Here is a 19,283-nt window from a genome sequence, read left to right as displayed (position 1 = left end):
ACTGGGCTTTCGGATAACAGATGATTTGTTGGACCCTCACACAAACTGTTGCCCGAGGCCGTGTCTTCGGGTCCAACAAATCATCTGTTACCCTGAACCCCAGTCAACAACTGTATACTGAGGAGACACTGAACTTATAAGGAACCGAAGAAATGTTAAAACAAAACGAAACACAACAATTAGAACAAAGGGGGAGACAATTACAACAGGAATTTAGGACACACTAAAGCAAAATGAAAGTCAATCAACAGAAACATAGATTGACATGAGGACAATTGTTGTATTGTGTATGAAATGTTGTGTGTAGTCGTGCTATTGTCACATGTTGTGATCAGGTCAGCTCTCATTTTTTGATTTGCATGAACAGATCAATTCAAAATTCCTAAAAACCACAAAAGAGAAAGAAAAAGCAACTGCATCAGATAATGATTCTTCACATGTCTCAGTCTTTACAAATGTAAATTTGAGGAAGATTAATCTTCCAAATCTGTTTTACTGCTACAACTTTCTCTTATTTCCTGCTGCCAGATGATGTTTAGGTGTAAATGTTTTGAAAGCCATGGGAGTCGGTCTTTCGAGAGAGGGGATGATAGAAAGTTAGATTATTAACTAAAACTTTCTTAAAGCATTGCTTCTCAGTTCCTTCAACTGATAAAATTGTGGTTAAGAGTTTTCAGTATGTGAGATTTTCTTTACTTGTAATGAACTACTCTTATACCCAAACAGAACTTAAGGTAGGGGCAGGTTTACAAGAATGAAAAGGTTCAAGGAATTCAGAACTTGGTGACCCTCGCCTATTTAAACAATTTCACAACATATTTTTGATTATTTTTAAATAATTTTAATAGATAAAATGACAGATGTCAATTAAATTGGTGAAAATGTCTTAAAACCTTTTGATTGGTTGGATGTACGGAACGTCTCGAGACTTCTCATCTTATGATTTTAGTGGTTCGTGGATTTCTTATTCGTAAACGCATCCATCCTGTTTTGATAAAGAGAAGGGCAGCCATCTTAATGATGCAGTCTTTGTTACGGGGATGTTTAGCACGTAGAAGAGTACAGGAAATGATAAGAAATAATCAGAAGAAAGAGAACTCTGCAATTATCATTCAGAAAGGTAACATCAGATTTCAGTTAAGGGGTGAATACAAATCTTGTAAGATGTCATAAAATTATTTCAAGAAAACCATCAAGTATGAATTGTATTTGTTGGCTACGTTAACCTGAACTGAGATATCAGAAGTCAACAATGTTTATTTCTAACTTTCAAACATATAATCCAAGGTGATTTCAATAATTCCAAACATGAAGCACAAAAGGCAACACATCCACTTTTTAACACATAAAAAATGACATCTTTATGTTCTTCTTAACTGCATCTGCTGATTTTTCAGTAAGTCTTGATTTTCTTTTTTATTCTGTCTGTGACTCCCAGCTTTTCGCCAGTTTTTGGCACGAAAACAGATAGAAGATGAACGTCGAGATGATGCTGCTGTAGTTATTCAGCAATTTATAAGAGCTTGGCTCTGGAGAAGACAGTGCGAAAAAGCTGAGTCATCTCTTAAAGTAAAAGGTATACTTCTCGAAGGACCAATATACAAACAAACTTTTGTCTTTTCCTGGTTTTCTTTCTGACAGTTTTCAAGTTAATAAATCTCCTTAAACATTGCATTTTGTTTCAAAGAATAGAATATGAAAGTAGTCACTATTTCAATAAATCTAACTCGAAAATTTTGATAGTTTTATAAACTAACATAGTAAGGCTATATGCTATCATTGTCTCAATGAGAAGAACTTCATGTATTAATAGCAACTCCAAAACAAGTCCGCAAATTCCGGTGGAAGAAAGTGTTAAAACTACGAACTGGTTTGCGAGGTTTTATGGGTCAAAGGTCAATAGAGAAGAAAAAGATTGGTAAACGAGAACATTCAATGGTAACACAGGAAGGTAAGGCAGGCTGTGTAGCTGTTGTTTTGTGGAACAAAAAGAAAGTATGTAAATAGGTAGACAGAAAGTTAAATATTTCAGTTGTTTGGACTCTATAGATAAACCTTTGTTTTGCTTGAAGATCTTCTTTGAACTTTTGTGTATGTGAATTTCTTATAGCAGTTGTGAAATATTTTAATTCACATCTTTTCTGAATTGGGTAGTATAATGTTCTTATGATGCTTCATTGCATGTTTTTAGTTGTTCACTTCTCTTCACTACATGGTTTGAGGTGAGACCATTTGTGGTATTTTGTTGTGGGAACAGTTAAAGCAGTAGTATATAGGACCAGATTTGCAAGAATATAGTAACCCAAATTTTGGCCTGAAAGCAGATTATTGCTGCAGAAATTATCTAAATATATTTTTCAGAAACATTGTCATTTCTATAGGCTTTTAGATGGACTCGTTTTAATTTTCTGTTCTAGCTATGAAAGGTTACATTATATGTAAACAAATGTTTGATATCCATCATCACATGGAGCGAAGATGGAAGGCAGTCATTGTAATACAGACAGCCTGGAGAAACTATCTCAAACGAAAGGGCATCACAAAACAAATGTTAGAACCAGAGTCTTCTGAAATGGATGGTGAGGACCTACAAAGGATTTAGGGGTTTAGCTATGATAAGACCTCCATTGCCCCTCTCAAAAAGATTTTCAGAAAGAAAAAAAATTTGAAATAAGAAACAAGAAAAAATAAAATCAGAAACAGCTATAGAGAGATTCTTCTTATACAATAACACTACCTGCCCTGGCCTCTCCAAAAAAAATTAAAACATAAAATCAGAAACAAGAAAAATTTAATTTACTGGAAACATTACCACCAAGTATCTTCTAATACAGTAATGATAGCTCAGATATTTTAGGAATGGATGTTTGTGTTGTCATAGTGTGGAGAAACCAGGCTGACCATATTTAATTTTTTTTTTTTTTTTTGAAAAATATGAAAGAAAAAACAAGAACAAAAATCACTTGAACCAAAAACGACAAGGATCTATAGAGAGATTCTTATACAATTACAGTATGTGTCCCTGGCTTTTCCAAAAAAAATTTAGATGAAGAGACAAGAGCAGAAATCAATTTACCAGAAACATCAGTAACAATATTCTGTAGAGATATCCTTCCAATACAATAATGGTACAATATTGATGATACCTCACGGATATTAAAGGAATGGATGTTTGTGTTGCCATAGTGATGAGAAACGTGACTCTGGTGACGGGTGTAGATGGACAGGCTGACAAGATAAGGGACGCTGCAGTTGTGATACAGTCACACTGGCGAGGATTTTCAGCTCGTCATAACCTATCACAATCTGGGCCTTCTGTAAGGCCAGACACTTCTCCCACAGGTAAACACACCTGATGATCTTCTCAAATCACAGTTTATTATACCAACCGCAACAAAGATAAGGTGGGGGGGAGTATACTGGAATCGGGTTGTCCGTTTGTCTGTCCGTCTGTCTGTAGACACAACTTTGTCCGGCGAACTCCTCCTGAACTACTTGACAGATTTTGATAAAATATGGTACAAAGAACCCTGATATTAAGGGGAATTGAGTAAACTTAATGTATCTAGAGTTCTACAATGTCCCCTATTGATGGAGTTATTACTAAATTTGTGCAATGGGGGAATTAGTCATCTACTTTGGCGACATTTCTAGTTTTCTCTGGAGTTTAAGTATTACACAGGAAAGTTATATTTTATTTTCTCTGGGTTTTAAATATTACACGGGTTCTGTGCCATTTGTATTTCTGTAATTTATACATTTAGATTAATAATGTTTTCTTGTTATTTATTTGGGCTAAGGGGTAATAAAGGTCATAGCTATCATGAAGGTTTATCCTGGAAAAATTCTGTCGATGATTGGTTAGTGCTAAAGGTTTAAGAGGTCATTTCTGACCACTGAAATAAATCTAGTACAAGTTGAGTCGGCTCGAAAAAAACCATTGAATACACGTGTTTTCCTTTTAGACATGGAAAACCCTTTACTAAGTAAACAACTTCATGATAAACATGAAACTGTGAAAAAGCGATGGAAGTCTGTCCTTGCTCTTCAGTCAGGGGTTCGTGGGTTTGTGGGAAGACGATCATTATCAGAATTAAGCATCCTGGAACGTGGAGATGAGAGTGATGAGGTGATGCCTACAGGTATACAAGGATGACAAGTAACTTACATGGAAAATATATATCATACACACAATGCATACGCTGAATGATACACACAATGCATAGGAGAATACGCTGCATGTTTGACACAATTTACAGACAGAAGAATATATTGCATGGTTAATGCAAAGCAATACAATGAAGATATAATTACGGATGTGATGTATTACATTGTTTTGTTGCATTGTATTGAATAAAACAAAATATTTATCTTGTTTTGAAGACAACATCTTGTATTTTTTTCTATTTCTGGTTTAATGTAGGCAAATTATGTTAATATGGAGCTAAACTATTGGATTGCAGTGTATTAGGATGGTTGATAAATTACTTTGGTGTTACTTCATACTACAGTGTACAATGCCTCACTAAATTATTAAATTATACAATACAATGGTTTAATGTACTGGAGATTACTTCATTTTATATATAAATATGTTACAATGTATTTCAAAAGGCAACATTGTATAAAAAATGACAAATTCTTACTTAGTTTAACAGAATATTTTGGTGTGTTATATGCTGTGTACATGACAACTTTTATAGCAAAATTAAAGATAAAAAATGTATCATATTCACTATGTGTTGTTGATCCAAAGATTTAATTTGACAATTTCCACAGTGATCATGTCAGCATATTGAACTGACTATCACTTTGTCATAGAAACATCCTTTTTTGGGGATGTGGATGTGGCGCAGTAGTAGAAGCGCAGATATGTTTGGCTAGGCGATTGGGTCGCGTAGATCATGAGTTCGAGGCCCGGATAGGGCACGAGTCTTCTTCACTCAACAGGTTGAGACACTCAAGTCCTCTTCTTCACTTAACAGGTGAGACACCCAAATTATCTTCACTACAAAAACAGGTGAGACACCCAAATCCTCTTCTTCACTCAACAGGTGAGACACCCAAATCCTCTTCTTTCAATCAACAGGTGAGGAATAACAAAAATCCCCTTCTTCACTCAACAGGTGAGACACAGCATATCCTCGTTCTTCACTTAACAGGTGAGACACACATATCCTCTTCTTTCACTTAACAGGTGAGACCACACAAAGTCCTCTTCTTTCACTCAACAGGATGAGACACACAAGTCCTCTTCTTCACTCAACAGGTGAGACACACACAAGTCCTCTTCTTCACTCAACAGGTGAGACACACAAATCCTCTTTTCACTCAACAGGTGAGACACACAAATCCTCTTCTTCACTCAACAGGTTGAGACACACAAGTCCTCTTCTCTTCACTCAACAGGTGAGACACACAAATCCTCTTCTTCACTCAACAGGTGAGACACACAAGTCCCTCTTCTTCACTCAACAGGTGAGACACACAAGTCCTCTTCTTCACTCAACAAGTGAGAGACACACCAAAATCACTCTTCACTCAACAGGTGAGAACACACAAGTCCTCTTCTTCACTCAACAGGTGAGACACACCAAATCCTCTTCTTTCACTCAACAGGTGAGACACACAAATCTCTCTTCTTCCACTCAACTGGTGAGACACACAAGTCCTCTTCTTTCACTCAACAGGTGAGACACACAAATCCTCTTCTTCACTTAACAGGTGAGACACACAAATCCTCTTCATCACTTAACAGGTGAGACACACAAGTCCTCTTCTTCACTCAACAGGTGAGACACACAAATCCTCTTCTTCACTTAACATGGTGAGGACACACAAATCCTCTCTTCACTATAACAGGTGAGACACACAAAGTCCTCTTCTTCACTCAACAGGTGAGACACACAAATCCTCTCTTCACTCAACAGGTGAGACACACAAGGTCCTCTTCTTCACTCAACAGGTGAGACACACAAATCCTCTTCTTCACTCAACAGGTGAGACACACAAGTCCTCTTCTTTCACTCAACAGGTGAGACACACAAGTCCTCTTCTTCAAATCAACAGGTGAGACACCCAAATCCTCTTCATCACTTAACAGGTGAGACACCCAAATCCTCTTCTTCACTCAACAGGTGAGACACACAAGTCCTCTTCTTCACTCACAGTGAGACACACAATCCTTTTCTATCACTCAACAGGTGAGACACCAAATCCTCTTCACTCAACAGGTGAGACATCACAACGGACCTACCATTCTTCTTCACTCAACAGGTGAGACACACAAATCCTCTTCTTCACTCAACAGGTGAGACACACAAATCCTCTTCTTCACTCAACAGGTGAGACACACAAATCCTTTTCTTCACTCAACAGTGAGACACACAAATCCTCTTCTTCACTCAACAGGTGAGACACACAAATCCTCTTCTTCACTCAACAGGTGAGACACACAAAATCCTCTTCTTCACTTCAACAGGTGAGACACACAAAACTTTCTTCTTCTTCACTCAACAGGTGAGACACACAAATCCTCTTCTTCACTCAACAGGTGAGACACACAAGTCCTCTTCTTCACTCATTAGGTGAGACACACAAATTATCTTCTTCACTCAACAGGTGAGACACACAAATCATCTTCTTCACTCAACAGGTGAGACACACAAATCCTCTTCTTCACTCAACAGGTGAGACACACAAATCCTCTTCTTCACTCAACAGGTGAGACACACAAATCCTCTTCTTCACTCAACAGGTGAGACACACAAGTCCTCTTCTTCACTCAACAGGTGAGACACACAAATCCTCTTCTTCACTCAACAGGTGAGACACACAAATCCTCTTCTTCACTCAACAGGTGAGACACACAAATCCCTTCTTCACTCAACAGGTGAGACACACAAATCCTCTTCTTCACTCAACAGGTGAGACACACAAATCCTCTTCTTCACTCAACAGGTGAGACACACAAATCCTTTTCTTCACTCATCAGGTGAGACACACAAATCTTCTTCACTCAACAGGTGAGACACACAAATCATCTTCTTCACTCAACAGGTAAGACACACAAATCATTTTCTTCACTCAACAGGTGAGACACACACAAATCCTCTTCTTCACTCAACAGGTGAGACACACAAATCATCTTCTTCACTCAACAGGTGAGACACACAAATCCTTTTCTTCACTCAACAGGTGAGACACACAAATCCTTTTCTTCACTCAACAGGTGAGACACACAAAATCCTCTTCTTCACTCAACAGGTGAGACACACAAATCCTTTTCTTCACTCAACAGGTGAGACACCCAAATCCTCTTCTTCACTCAACAGGTGAGACACACAAGTCCTCTTCTTCACTCAACAGGTGAGACATACAAATCCTCTTCTTCTTCACTCAACAGGTGAGACACACAAGTCCTCTTCTTCACTCAACAGGTGAGACACACAAATCCTCTTCTTCACTCAACAGGTGAGACACACAAATCCTCTTCTTCACTCAACAGGTGAGACACCCAAATCCTCTTCTTCACTCAACAGGTGAGACACACAAATCCTCTTCTTCACTCAACAGGTGAGACACCCAAATCCTCTTCTTCACTCAACAGGTGAGACACACAAATCCTCTTCTTCACTCAACAAGTGAGACACACAAATCCTCTTCACCTTTTCATCAGAGGGGGTGTTTGGCTTCAAATTTTGGTACTTGATACATAGTTCAAAAAGGTGGAAAAGATTGCTATTCAGTTTTAATTTCGTTTTATAAATTTCCAGGTGGAAATGTACAGCAAGGATATGTTCCAGAATTTAATGAAAAATATTCAACCAAGGAAAATGGAGCCAAAGATTGAAGCACAGTCGAATCGTAAGAAATCTGTTGCCCCTTCACCACCTGTCAATGCCAAATCAAGCCCGACCACTGTTAGAAAATCAGAGGCTCCACTCCCGCCTGGCACAAAACGTGAGGCTCCACCCCCTCCCGCAGAAATTATCTACGCTAAAGTTGTTAAGCCAGTGCAGAAGAAACCGGATGTTACAGAGGAGAGACTGGATCAGATGTCCAAGATGAACGACGTTAAGTCGGTGATGCCACCCAAAGAAACCAAATATTATGATGAGGTAAAATCGATTGTCATTCTTATACTGTAAACCAATCTTCTTTCACATGCAATTAATACTGTCGCAAATTTCAAAATCCAAGTAAATTCGTGAAATTTTATCACAAATATGTCTGTCCTTTATAGACAGGTGTCCTTTATATAGAGGTGTCCTTATTAGTAGGTTTTACTACTTCTGAATACTGAATTTATTAAAGAATGCAGATAATGATATTCATACAATTTCAATATTTCTAGTTAAACAACTTCGTACCCATACCGGACTACCCAACGAAGGAGGAGGAGCCTGCAGTAACCGTGGTAACGGCAGATATCCACCCGCCACCTCCTCCTATCCCAGAACACCTGGCGCGGAAAAGGTTAGTGAATTAACATGAAGAGCAATAATTATGATTAAGGACTGTAACAGTTCATATAATTATTGAGGATAAAATACTGAAATTACAGACCAAAGTTAATAGCAAGTCTGTGAAGATAAAGCTTTTAAATCTTTGTGGTCTATTTTACTCATTAAGTCATTTAACCCTGAAAATTTATAATGGACTGTTCCAGTCTTTGAACTGGAATAATTTAAATGTGTCTACAGGGGTGAAGGAAGTATATTCTGAAAGCAGATTTGAAGTTGAAGCACCATTCCTGCTATAAGGTTAATTCGGTAAAGTTAGATTAGCAATGAAAACAGTTTAGAGTGCTTTGATAAGAGGCAAAACAGTAACAAATATGTACGGTGATAAGATTCTATAAGGTGCGGGATTGACTTAACAGACATCAAATAGACACAACTTTTAATGTTGCTTTCTAAAACAGTGAGATGAAATCCCTGATGAAACCAGAAAATGAGTCATATTACCAGGATATCACTCAGGACAACTCTTTCTACAGAGGAAATGTAAGTACTCCACGGTCATCAAATGTCAATCATTACCCAAGGTCAAGGTTAATCATTACCCAAGGTCAAGGTTAATCATTACCCAAGGTCAGGGTTTCATTACTCCCCCAATTAATTTGCCTGAGGATGTTGTCTCCCAGCAAGAGGATACTGGTTGCATTTGAACAAGGTCATGGTTAGTCTTTACCAAGGTCAAGGTCAATCATTAATCAAGGTCATGGCCAATAATTTTCCGATGTGAAGATCAGTTCTGTCTTTAGGTAAGGTTATGTGAGCTGACTCATTTGTTGTTTAGAACTTAAGTGTGATGAATAGTTTTATTATGTTCTTTAGTGTCTCATTAAATCAGGCTTCAATAACATCTCACTAGTTCATATATCAAATGTTACCATTAAAATTACTGATATGCATTTATATATCTTAACTGTAAATTTAAACAAAACTTAATTCTTAACTAATTCTATATATGATTATAGATATATGTAACATGTATATTTGTGATAATAACAAGGTATTATTTGCATCAATCATAATTAATTATTTTGTTTATCATTTGTGTTAATCAATTGTTTGGTTTTTATTGGATCATAAAAATATCAGTGCTTCTTTTAATGCTGCAGTGCCAAGCTATCAGACATATTTATTTTACTGAATACGACATAAAATTTTATATGTTAGCATTTGAAAACTATCTATAAATTATGAGATTTGCTACTAAATATTTGTCAGCTTTAAGTGAGTAGATTTTGTATAATGTACAGTATATGGGAACATATATAAGCATATTGTCCTGTTATTGTTCATAAAAATCTAAGAATACAGAAATATGATATCATACACATTATGGGTACATGTACTTTGTATTTCCACACGATGACCGAGTGGTTAGGATATTCCGACATATTACCACAAGCTCTCCACCTCTGCATTTCGTGAATTTGAATCCCATTTGGGGTGCTGGTAGTTGCCAGGTACTGACTGCTGGTCAGTGGTTTTCCTCCGAGTACTCCGGCTCACCTCCACCTATAAACCAGTCAGACATCCTTAGATAACTGTGGCTGTTGATTAAAATAAGACATTAAACTAATTTAAAAAAAAATCCATTTTATTTAGAAAAACTGCACTGTAGTAGATATTGTTAGATGTTGTGTAAGATATATGTTATAAACCAATGATAAAGTATACCAGTAATTAAAATTTTTATAATAGTTTTGCTTACATTACACTGATTTCACAGCTATAGTGCTTATTGGAATATATTTTTTTAATTTTTTTTTTTTTTTTTTTTTTTGCTAGAGATTTTTTCAGACTTTCTTGTGACCATGACTGAATAAACGTGGCATGCCAGATCATAAATTGCAGTAAATTTCATTTTTTCTCAAATTCCCATTGGGAACGGGCTAAGCTTCAATTTGCTTTGATTACAAACTTCGTCTAAATATAATGACTTCTCAATCCACCACCAAGTATACTGATTGGTCTATTTGGTTTTGCTTCATCTAGTTCTCTATAAACTCTTGTGAAAGTCTTCCATATTTCAAAATCACGACCAGCTTTGCATGATATGAAACAAACTATGAATATTCCAGAATAGCAAGTCAATTTAATTTCCAAGGTATACATATTGTCAATTTTACAAATACATTATTTCATAAATCAAAAGACTTCTATTTTATGAGCTTATTGGACACATTCCTTGCTTGGAGCCTTTCCCTACTCAATGGGCTGCAATAGTACCTGGATTTAAGTGTGGCTAGAGTTTTATGCTAATTTTGTCCAGATTACCCCCGGGGTCTGACTCCACCTATCATGTACCCTCGGACCAAATTGTAGACTGGGACGTCCCACTGCTCCAAGCTAAACATAACGCTCTCTCGCTCATGTAAGTATACTATGATGTATGATATAATCAGATTCCTCAGTGGCTTAACACCCCCCCCTCCTTCCTTTTAAGCATCATGTTGTTCCATGTTAAATTGTCTCCCCTGTTTCCTTGCATATCCATGTTAAATTGTCTCCCTGCTTCTTCAGATATTCATGTTAAATTACCTCCCCTGTTACCTTACATGTTAAATTGTCTCCCCTTTATCCTTAAGTTGCAGCTGCAGCATTTTTTCCAATGTGAATATAACACCCCCCACCCCCACCCCCCCCATAATGTTGTATTGTCATAAAGACACTAAAAGTTATTTCCCTTAATTCAAAAAGTGCATTAGTTAGCTCCCTTTATATCGGAGTTATCTACCTTTACTGTTTTTATGCATGATAGTTCTCCCCCATACATGTATGTACAATAATATACTGTTGTGCTTTGAATACATTCAATATCATACTCAAGAAGATTTGGGACTATAAATAAAACTATCCAAGACTATTAATCCGGTAGTGCTGGACTGACTAGCCTTCATACACGCAGATAAAACTCAGTTATATAGATGTTCTGTTTTAGAGAATCCTTTTAAAGATATCCCCATTCAATACACAGCTAGAGGATCATGCATGAATGGCTATGAAAATCGTGTTATCTTCCTATAGAATTCAATTTAAGAAGCAAAAGATTAAAGATAACCTTGGTACTATATGTTTTCCTTTTACTTAATTTTCATTTGTTGTACAATAAAACTGATGAATTAATGACACAGTAAGAAAAGAAAAGGTACCTCCCATCTACCTGTCGACGATACCGAGAGCATTGACGACCCTGAGAGAACAAAATTGGCACGATCCATCGCAGAAGCTATTTTGAACAAGTCAGTGTTGTGACACAGATGCATAGAAAACCAATGTTCTTTCGCGTACAATTCAACTTTGAGAATTTTGTGATCTAAGTCAATTCGCGAAAGCTAATATATCAGCGAATTAATATTTATCCTCATCATTTAAATTGAAATATAATATTTAATAATGTTTATATAATATTTTAATCCACATATCTCAATCTAAGGAATTTCCATTAAATATTTTAATCTATGAATGTGAATCTTCACAAACTCGTTTTGAAATAAAAATCGTGAAATTTAGACGACGCGAAAGATAGTTGGTTTCCAGTAGTTAACTAGCTGTTTGAGCTTGCTTGTGATTTCGGTGGTGGTCATGGGGCTTTGTTGATGGTATATTGTAATGGTACACGTATTGCTTGCTCAATGTTCATCCTGGTATATGCTTGCTACACTTACTGAGTACTGATCATTTGTCATTCTAAAATACTGCGAATATAGTCCTAAGGTTAGCTTAGATCATACTAATATATTTTTAAAAAAATGCATGTGTCTTTATATTTTACAGATTGTCAATGTGACAGTTCTTTGATGTTGTAGACACAGACATTTATCATTGAGTCATTTGTCTAAACAAAGCAAAATCTTATACAAGAAATTATGTTAAGATAAACCTGTTCTTTTTACATAATTTGAATATCTGTTTTGAATATTTATTAGCTGTATATAGGTGTGTCCTAATATTCTAGTTTGAGAAAATGATAAAATAACCTAAACAGTTAAAGCTACAAAATACTCATTTTGTAGATGAATTGATATTCTGTTCTGTCATATTTTACTATTTCCATCTTTGTGTATTACTGAGTTACCCCCCTTGTGGATAGGGTTACCTCCCTTGGGATAGGTTATACTCCCTGGGATTACCTCCCTTGTGGATAGGGTTACCTCCCTTGTGGATACTTGGGTACCCTTGTGGATAGGGTTACCTCCCTTGTGGATAGGTATATATCCATTGTAACGTTGTTATATAAATGCTGTGAGCCAAATTCGCTTTGTTGTCTCTGAAAAGTGTGATTTCACAAACACATGAGGTCACAATCAACACCAACCCACAAGGACAGATAACTCTGTAATATTCAAACACAGACTACAGATTGTGTCATCTTTTGTGTTATTATTTTTAGAAAGCTTGTGTTATTCTGTTTTATCACAGCCAATTGTATATGTTTTGTTTAAGCACTTTAAAGCATGGTATATTTCTTTTCTTTAAGTCCACAGTTATCAGATAAATATTTTGACATCAACTGAATGTCAGCCATACAACCATTACAGGTTGCTAAGCAACAGACATACCTTTTAATGGCAATTAACGGACATTTGTTAATTACTGATAATTCAGATGACTGAACCTGAATTATGGGACAACGTGAACCAACATACTGATTTAATAATCATTTCAGTTAGCTCAAATTTTACAGGTTTTATTTAATTCATGTTAATTATAATAAATCACTATTTCTTATCAAAACTCTAAGTTTTAAATATGTCTATATGACTGTAGTATCAATTTTGTAGTCTTTATGTGATCATGGACGGATTTCGAAAATGTAGCTCTGTTTTTGATTGGTCAATCAAACAATCAAGTTTAGAATTACTTCCTGATTGGAAGCCAGATTTCCACCATATGGAAATTAATGTGTGAGTGTTATATAATTTCAGTGGTGACTCCTCCATTCCTTTAACGAACGGCCATAATTTCATAGAGGAAGATCCCGCCCCCATCCATGACGACCTCCAATCAGAATCCAGTAAACAGGAGCTTGCGAAACGATTGGAAAATGAATGTGCGGGAAGTGTAGTGTCTTTGTGGCAACAACGCCAGCGGAAACCAACCGAGAATGGTGTTAATGGGACCAACACACCCCAGCCCCCTCCACCTCCCTCCCATCCCCCTCCCAGCATCCCCCGTAACAGGATGGCAGCTCCTGTATTAACTATACCTCCCCCACCCTCGTCACCCCCTCCCCCCACTCCGCCCCGTAAGTCTCCGTCCCCCGGGGCCATCAAAACCACATCACCAAAGGTTGATATCAACGGCAATGAGAACAGGAGCACACCGCCGTCAGCCAGCAAGGTCAAATTTGCTTTGTAAGTAGATCTCTTATATGTTTGTCATAGAGACGACATGTCCAGCTTGAATTTTATATCTAAAAATTCTATATAAACGGGGAACTGCAAGTACGAGACGTTTAGGCTGAATTGAATGTTGACGAGTTTTTCTTGCTTTTGAATCATATAAAGTCTTTGTACATATTTCCTATGATTCATTGTAACAAGAGATTCTTTATCAGATCTGTGGAGACCAAATGTGCTGTATGTTTGTTTGATAACAAATACAGTTTAAATTTAAAATTAACTAAAGATTGGGTTCCCTTTCAAAATGGAGATTTTGCTCATTGCAGTCAAACCTGTATATAATGACCACCCAAAGGACAATGGGAAGTGGTCTTTATACACTTGGTATGAATGAATAAGAAACCCTAGGGAAATGGCCTAAATAAGCAAGTGCTCTTTTAGAGGTGGTCACTAAGACAGGTTTCACTGTACTATGTAATTCATTTTGCCTTCCAAAATTTTTAAATTATATTTGGTCATGTGACATTGCAATTGTCCAATCAGAATTGACTTTTGATTATTTACTTTTCCAGGACACCGTCCATAATACCTCAGTCCAATATGAATGGCCACGGAAGCACTGAAAGTATTGACCCGCCAGCAAACTTCAGAACGAGGCTTCGCAAAACAAATATTGACTTATCCCAGGACGATATATTCAAAGCTTCCAGCAACTCAACCGAGCCAAAACATTTTGATTTCCGGTCACGTTTAAAGAAAACGGGCAGAATACCGGAGACGTGAACGATTTCTGGTGTTCATTTATTGTGATATATTTATATAAACTGTATGTGGCAATAATTTCAATCGGGTTATTAATATATCAATACTTTTTTTATATTTCACAAATACAAAGTGATATAGATTCAGACTTAAGTTATTATGTAATTTGATTATTTTTAATCCTTGAAATGACTTTCCTAATTAAGTCATTATAACATCTACTGATTATGAAAATCATTTTACTCCTTAGATGCATACAATGCATGCTAAAATGGAATGTTTATGCAGGAATTTTAACTTTAAAGTGATTCATCACAAAAAGTACAGCAATAATTGGTACCTGTTGACCTGATTATAATTATGATTTGTTTATCTGGTGCAGCATATGATGAAGTCACATTCCATTTAATTTTCATGAAATTAAAAATAAAATTATTAAATATCTGTCATGGTCCAGGATTTCAACACTATGAGTGTTATTGTCGTTAACATCGAATTATTAAACATTCCAAGATTACTGTGATGTTTATACTTGTGGCATCTATTTATAGTAACACCAATTTCTGTCTGTGTTCAATAGATCTATTTATGGTAACGGCATTCTATTTATAGTGATGCTATATTTATCCATGTTCTGTACAAATCTATTTATAGTGTTGTTGATGTTTACCTGTAATTGGTATAAATCTATTTAATATTCACGTTATTGTGTTAAATACATGTATGTTCTGAACAATGTATGTTAAAATTATCCTGTTGTATTTAACTGTGCTTCATATCTATTTTTAGCACAATACTGGTTATTAATAAATTTTGTATTTTATAAATCTATTTATAGAAGCTCTCCACATAAATGTTTGTGTAAAGCATGTATATAGAATATATTTTTTATTTTATTTGACTCACACAAGACCAACTTTTTATGATCTCTACGTAACCAAATGATTTACCAAACAATTTCCATACGGAGGTCTTACTGGCCCAGTTATTAAGGCAGGTTGATGATTTTTCTCTGGAGCCTTTCCTCGATCACCAATAACTCGCTCATCTTGATCACCAATTATGTTTAACACCTGTATTATTGAAATAGATAATCACTAGTTTGATGTCTATGCAAGATCATTGCCAAAATTGTCTGATTTCCTTAACTCATGCACACCTCAAATTTCATAATGGACTGGTCTAGTCTTTGATTTAGAAGAGTCTAATTGTGTCTTCAGGGATGAATGAGTTAATGATGTATTAATCCTCAAGAATTTGTTCATTTTGTGCTTTTGATACATTTTGTTGTTTCATATTTTATTTCATAGTAATTTTGAATTATACATTACTGTACAATTGAATATTTCTAGTGTGTAATGTATCATTACGTCAGTTTCTAAACAGTTTATGATGTTTGTGCTGTTGTAAGTGATCATTCTACAAGTTGTCCGAAATGTCATCAGGAGAAAGGAAAATTCCTATTGAGAGAGAGAGAAGGGGGGGGGAGAAAGAGATGAGAGAGAGAGTAAGATAAGAAGAAGAAAAGACTGGGAAAGAATTAGAGAGAGAGGGTGAGGTAAAGATGACAAGGAAAGAAAGAGTGAGAAAGAAAAAGACAGATAGAAAGATAAGTAAAAAGGGCAGGGAGAAAGAGCAGAGAATGGAAGAGAAAGATAGATATATAGTTAGAGCTACAATGTAGCAGATGATAGATTGATGTTAAGCTTTACTTTATAGCATTTCAGATTAGTTCAGGAACAGAGAATTTCTTATTAAGTTTGATTCACAAATTTAGTTTTTAGTGCACAATTTAAAATTTTAGTTCATTTCACATTTAGATGTTTCCTAGCTAGTATTTAGTTTGGCAAAGATTTTCAGAATTTAGATTTAGCTAAATTGCTATTTCATGTTTAATTTGTTTCAACAAAATTTTCATTTAACAAATTCAGATTTGGTTTGATTACATATTTAAAGTCTCAGTTTAACTTGGTTCAACACTTTAGTTATAGGGAATTTCAGTTTTAGTAGATTATGAACTAATGTACATGTAAAAATGTAATACCTATGATATACCTGTTGTATGAGTGAAATGTTACAACATGTCAGCTGTTATATATCCTATGTTTTGTTACAGATGTGTGGAACCTATAGCTTTAATGTATTACCGGTATAACTTGTGATATCTGTCTTGTTTATATATATTTTATAGAAATGTCGTTGACAAATGTATGTAACATTTAGAGAACACTTGTTTGTGACATCGGATCAAATTTTACATTGAAATCAGACAAATCTATTTGTGGTGAACATGACACTGTTTTGTCAGCAGATGTCTGTAAAATGAGATTTTGTGCCCCTGTCCTAATGAGTGAGAGATGATTGTGTTACAACAGTTAATGTTTCTATACTTACGGGGAGCTACAAAACTCGCTGGTTAAAGTTACCTATTCAAATTGGTGCTCAACGGTAATATAAAGCCTGTGTCAATGCAACCAGATAAATATACAAAATCACACTTTTTTGTCGTCAGAAATGTATGAAAATGTAGAAGAATAGTGGGTGCTGCAAGTGTTAAGACAATTTGCACACACTAGACAATACATGTCATTGTCGATGACGTCATCAATTTTGACCCATAGCGACGTTCTTGTGATGAAAAAGCTTGAAAGCAACTGAAATTTCATGATTTCCCCACAAGGTATGGTAGAAAAATGATCTTTTATGGGTCTGTCAACTGGATATCCCAACCCTAGTGAAAGATTTTGGCCATAAACTTTCGGCAAACAGCTGGCTGACTAGCCAAAATCTTTCATCGGGTTGAGATATTCCTGTCCACTTGACGACCTCTTGAAGATTCTATTATCATACAGGAGATAGGTATATTATTATTTGTCTACTCAGTACATACCCGGTATCGTGTAGGTCGTTAGCACCTTGTAGGGTAGTATAACCTGGCTAATCGTGTAGGTCGTTAGCACCTTGTAGGGTAGTATACCTGGCTAACTACCATAAACATACTAATCATACAATTAAGACATGAGTAATGTGATGCATAATAACATTTCTTTGGTTGTATTAGCAGATCTTTAACGGGAATAAACACACAAAATAATATCATTCAAGAAAATCACTGGTTTGTTTTATGTTTACTTACTAGTCTACAAGTCAAACCTTTTTTCGCTCAAAGTTGATGGAATGGCGGTAAATTCTCAAATAACAATTAATTATCCGAATATTTATGACATGACTAAAATTTAGTTGCAAAAAGCAAAGAAATTGGTAATTCTGTTATAGAAGTTTGAGTAAAGGAGGTTTCACGGCATCCCGTCGTCTTTTGTGACTTTCATGTTTTAAGAGCGCATCATTTCACGAAACTGTTCTTTGGTCCTCCCAGTCCTGTTAGTATCGTAAAATGCATGTCTTGCTTCATAAACAAAATGTTTCACGAAATACTTAACCGGATTGATCAAAGAATTGTTTTGTGAAATGCATAGATGCTGCAAATTTGACCTTTCAGCTGTCACAGATTAATTCCACTCTCAACTGTATTTCTGGATAAAGCTGAAGACTATCCTTTAATTGAAGCTTTAATATTTTCTCGGAATAAACGTACCCTAGTAACTGGATTGGACCATTCATCTCTATCATTTATATATCCACACTGGTAATTTACGACGTGGACCACGCCGTATCTACTTCCCCAATCCCGTGACTGGAATTTACGACTGACCTCGGACCACACGTTTGAAAACATACGATCGATCTCTGATGAAGTACATGTACGTATACGGTAATGATTATCGATTGATTAGAATAACTAAAACTGTCTGTAAACTTAATGGAAATAAATAACAAATAACACTCACAATGATGAAAATATCTTGAGTAAAAGTGGATTTGGTCATGTTTCTGTTTGTTGTTTACTCTGCCATTACGTAAGCCTATGTTTCTGTTTGTTGTTTACTCTGCCATTACGTAAGCCTACTTGTGTGTAAACAAACATGGCGGCCGTACGAATCTCAGTAAGCCGGTTAAAATACAGTCTTCAATATGAATAGGATTGTATTGTATCACTATTTTGACATAGTTTGTGTATCAAACATATTGTTGTGTAATAGTTTAATGTATTATCAAGATTAGCATCGTAACCTAAATTTGACTTCGTTTAGAGTGAAGGCGTATCGCATAATGCATTAACGTAGCCTTATTTTTGCAAACTTCCGGATATGACCTCGTGGTGTTTGCCACTGCAGAGATCAATTACATTATGTTTTATACGACAGTGTGAATGTCTATAATGTCGGTATTATGTTAAATATTACACGTTATTTCCGTTTATAAAGTTGATTGGAGTATTTCATTAAAATCATGGCGACAGGATTCCAGGAAATAAACATATGTGTAACACATTTGCAAGTTCGAATTCATGCTTACTCTTGCTAACATTTCAATACGCCGGTTAAGATACTGTCTTCAGTACGCATATGAGTGTATTATATCTTTATTTTGATATATTATGTGTATTTGATATGTCTTTGTGTAAAGAGTTACTGTACTATCGACTTTGTTTAGAGTGTAGGCGTATCCTATAATCCCAAGCTTTATTTTTGTAAACTTCCAGATATGACCTCGTGGGGTTTGATGCTGCAGAGATCGATTACAAGATGTTTTATACGAC

General features: G+C 35.8%; 2 protein-coding genes across 4 annotated transcripts; both read left to right on the top strand.

The window, feature by feature from the left end:
- Positions 1-1,020: 1,020 nt before the first annotated feature.
- LOC138310841 (abnormal spindle-like microcephaly-associated protein homolog) lies at positions 1,021-4,156 on the top strand. The gene is made up of 6 exons (XM_069252165.1): positions 1,021-1,120; positions 1,439-1,576; positions 1,814-1,951; positions 2,418-2,579; positions 3,163-3,342; positions 3,966-4,156. Exons 1-6 carry the CDS (start codon positions 1,021-1,023, stop codon positions 4,154-4,156), a joined length of 909 nt encoding a protein of 302 aa, XP_069108266.1.
- A 797-nt stretch (positions 4,157-4,953) lies between these two features.
- On the top strand, positions 4,954-17,732 carry LOC138310497 (polycomb group protein Psc-like). 3 transcript variants are annotated; one of them, XR_011206439.1, is made up of 6 exons: positions 4,954-4,985; positions 7,776-8,120; positions 8,357-8,478; positions 8,927-9,008; positions 10,789-10,890; positions 11,651-11,758. XR_011206439.1 is itself a non-coding variant. In XM_069251738.1 (6 exons), exons 2-6 carry the CDS (start codon positions 8,956-8,958, stop codon positions 14,642-14,644), a joined length of 903 nt encoding a protein of 300 aa, XP_069107839.1. In that variant the 5' UTR covers positions 8,357-8,478; positions 8,927-8,955; the 3' UTR covers positions 14,645-17,732. The 3 variants fall into 3 exon arrangements, 2 of the variants coding, with proteins under 2 accessions (XP_069107839.1, XP_069107840.1); XM_069251738.1 differs by lacking the exons at positions 4,954-4,985; positions 7,776-8,120 and adding exons at positions 13,445-13,873; positions 14,434-17,732; XM_069251739.1 differs by lacking the exons at positions 4,954-4,985; positions 7,776-8,120; positions 11,651-11,758 and adding exons at positions 13,445-13,873; positions 14,434-17,732.
- The last annotated feature ends 1,551 nt before the right edge of the window (positions 17,733-19,283 follow it).

This window comes from Argopecten irradians, chromosome 16 (genome assembly GCF_041381155.1).
Source record: "Argopecten irradians isolate NY chromosome 16, Ai_NY, whole genome shotgun sequence".
NCBI lineage: Eukaryota > Metazoa > Mollusca > Bivalvia > Pectinida > Pectinidae > Argopecten > Argopecten irradians.
This window is presented reverse-complemented; position numbering and strand designations above follow the sequence as displayed.

Bases quoted from the DNA above. Each gene is read 5' to 3' on its own strand.
- LOC138310841 (XM_069252165.1), top strand. From the start codon at position 1,021: ATGCAGTCTTTGTTACGGGGATGTTTAGCACGTAGAAGAGTACAGGAA. The intron at 1,952-2,417 runs GTAAGGCAGGCT...TTTCTGTTCTAG, and splicing joins TTCAATGGTAACACAGGAAG to CTATGAAAGGTTACATTATA. The intron at 3,343-3,965 runs GTAAACACACCT...TTTTCCTTTTAG, and splicing joins GCCAGACACTTCTCCCACAG to ACATGGAAAACCCTTTACTA.
- LOC138310497 (XM_069251738.1), top strand. From the start codon at position 8,956: ATGAGTCATATTACCAGGATATCACTCAGGACAACTCTTTCTACAGAG. The intron at 9,009-10,788 runs GTAAGTACTCCA...AATTTTGTCCAG, and splicing joins ACTCTTTCTACAGAGGAAAT to ATTACCCCCGGGGTCTGACT. The intron at 13,874-14,433 runs GTAAGTAGATCT...TTACTTTTCCAG, and splicing joins AGCAAGGTCAAATTTGCTTT to GACACCGTCCATAATACCTC.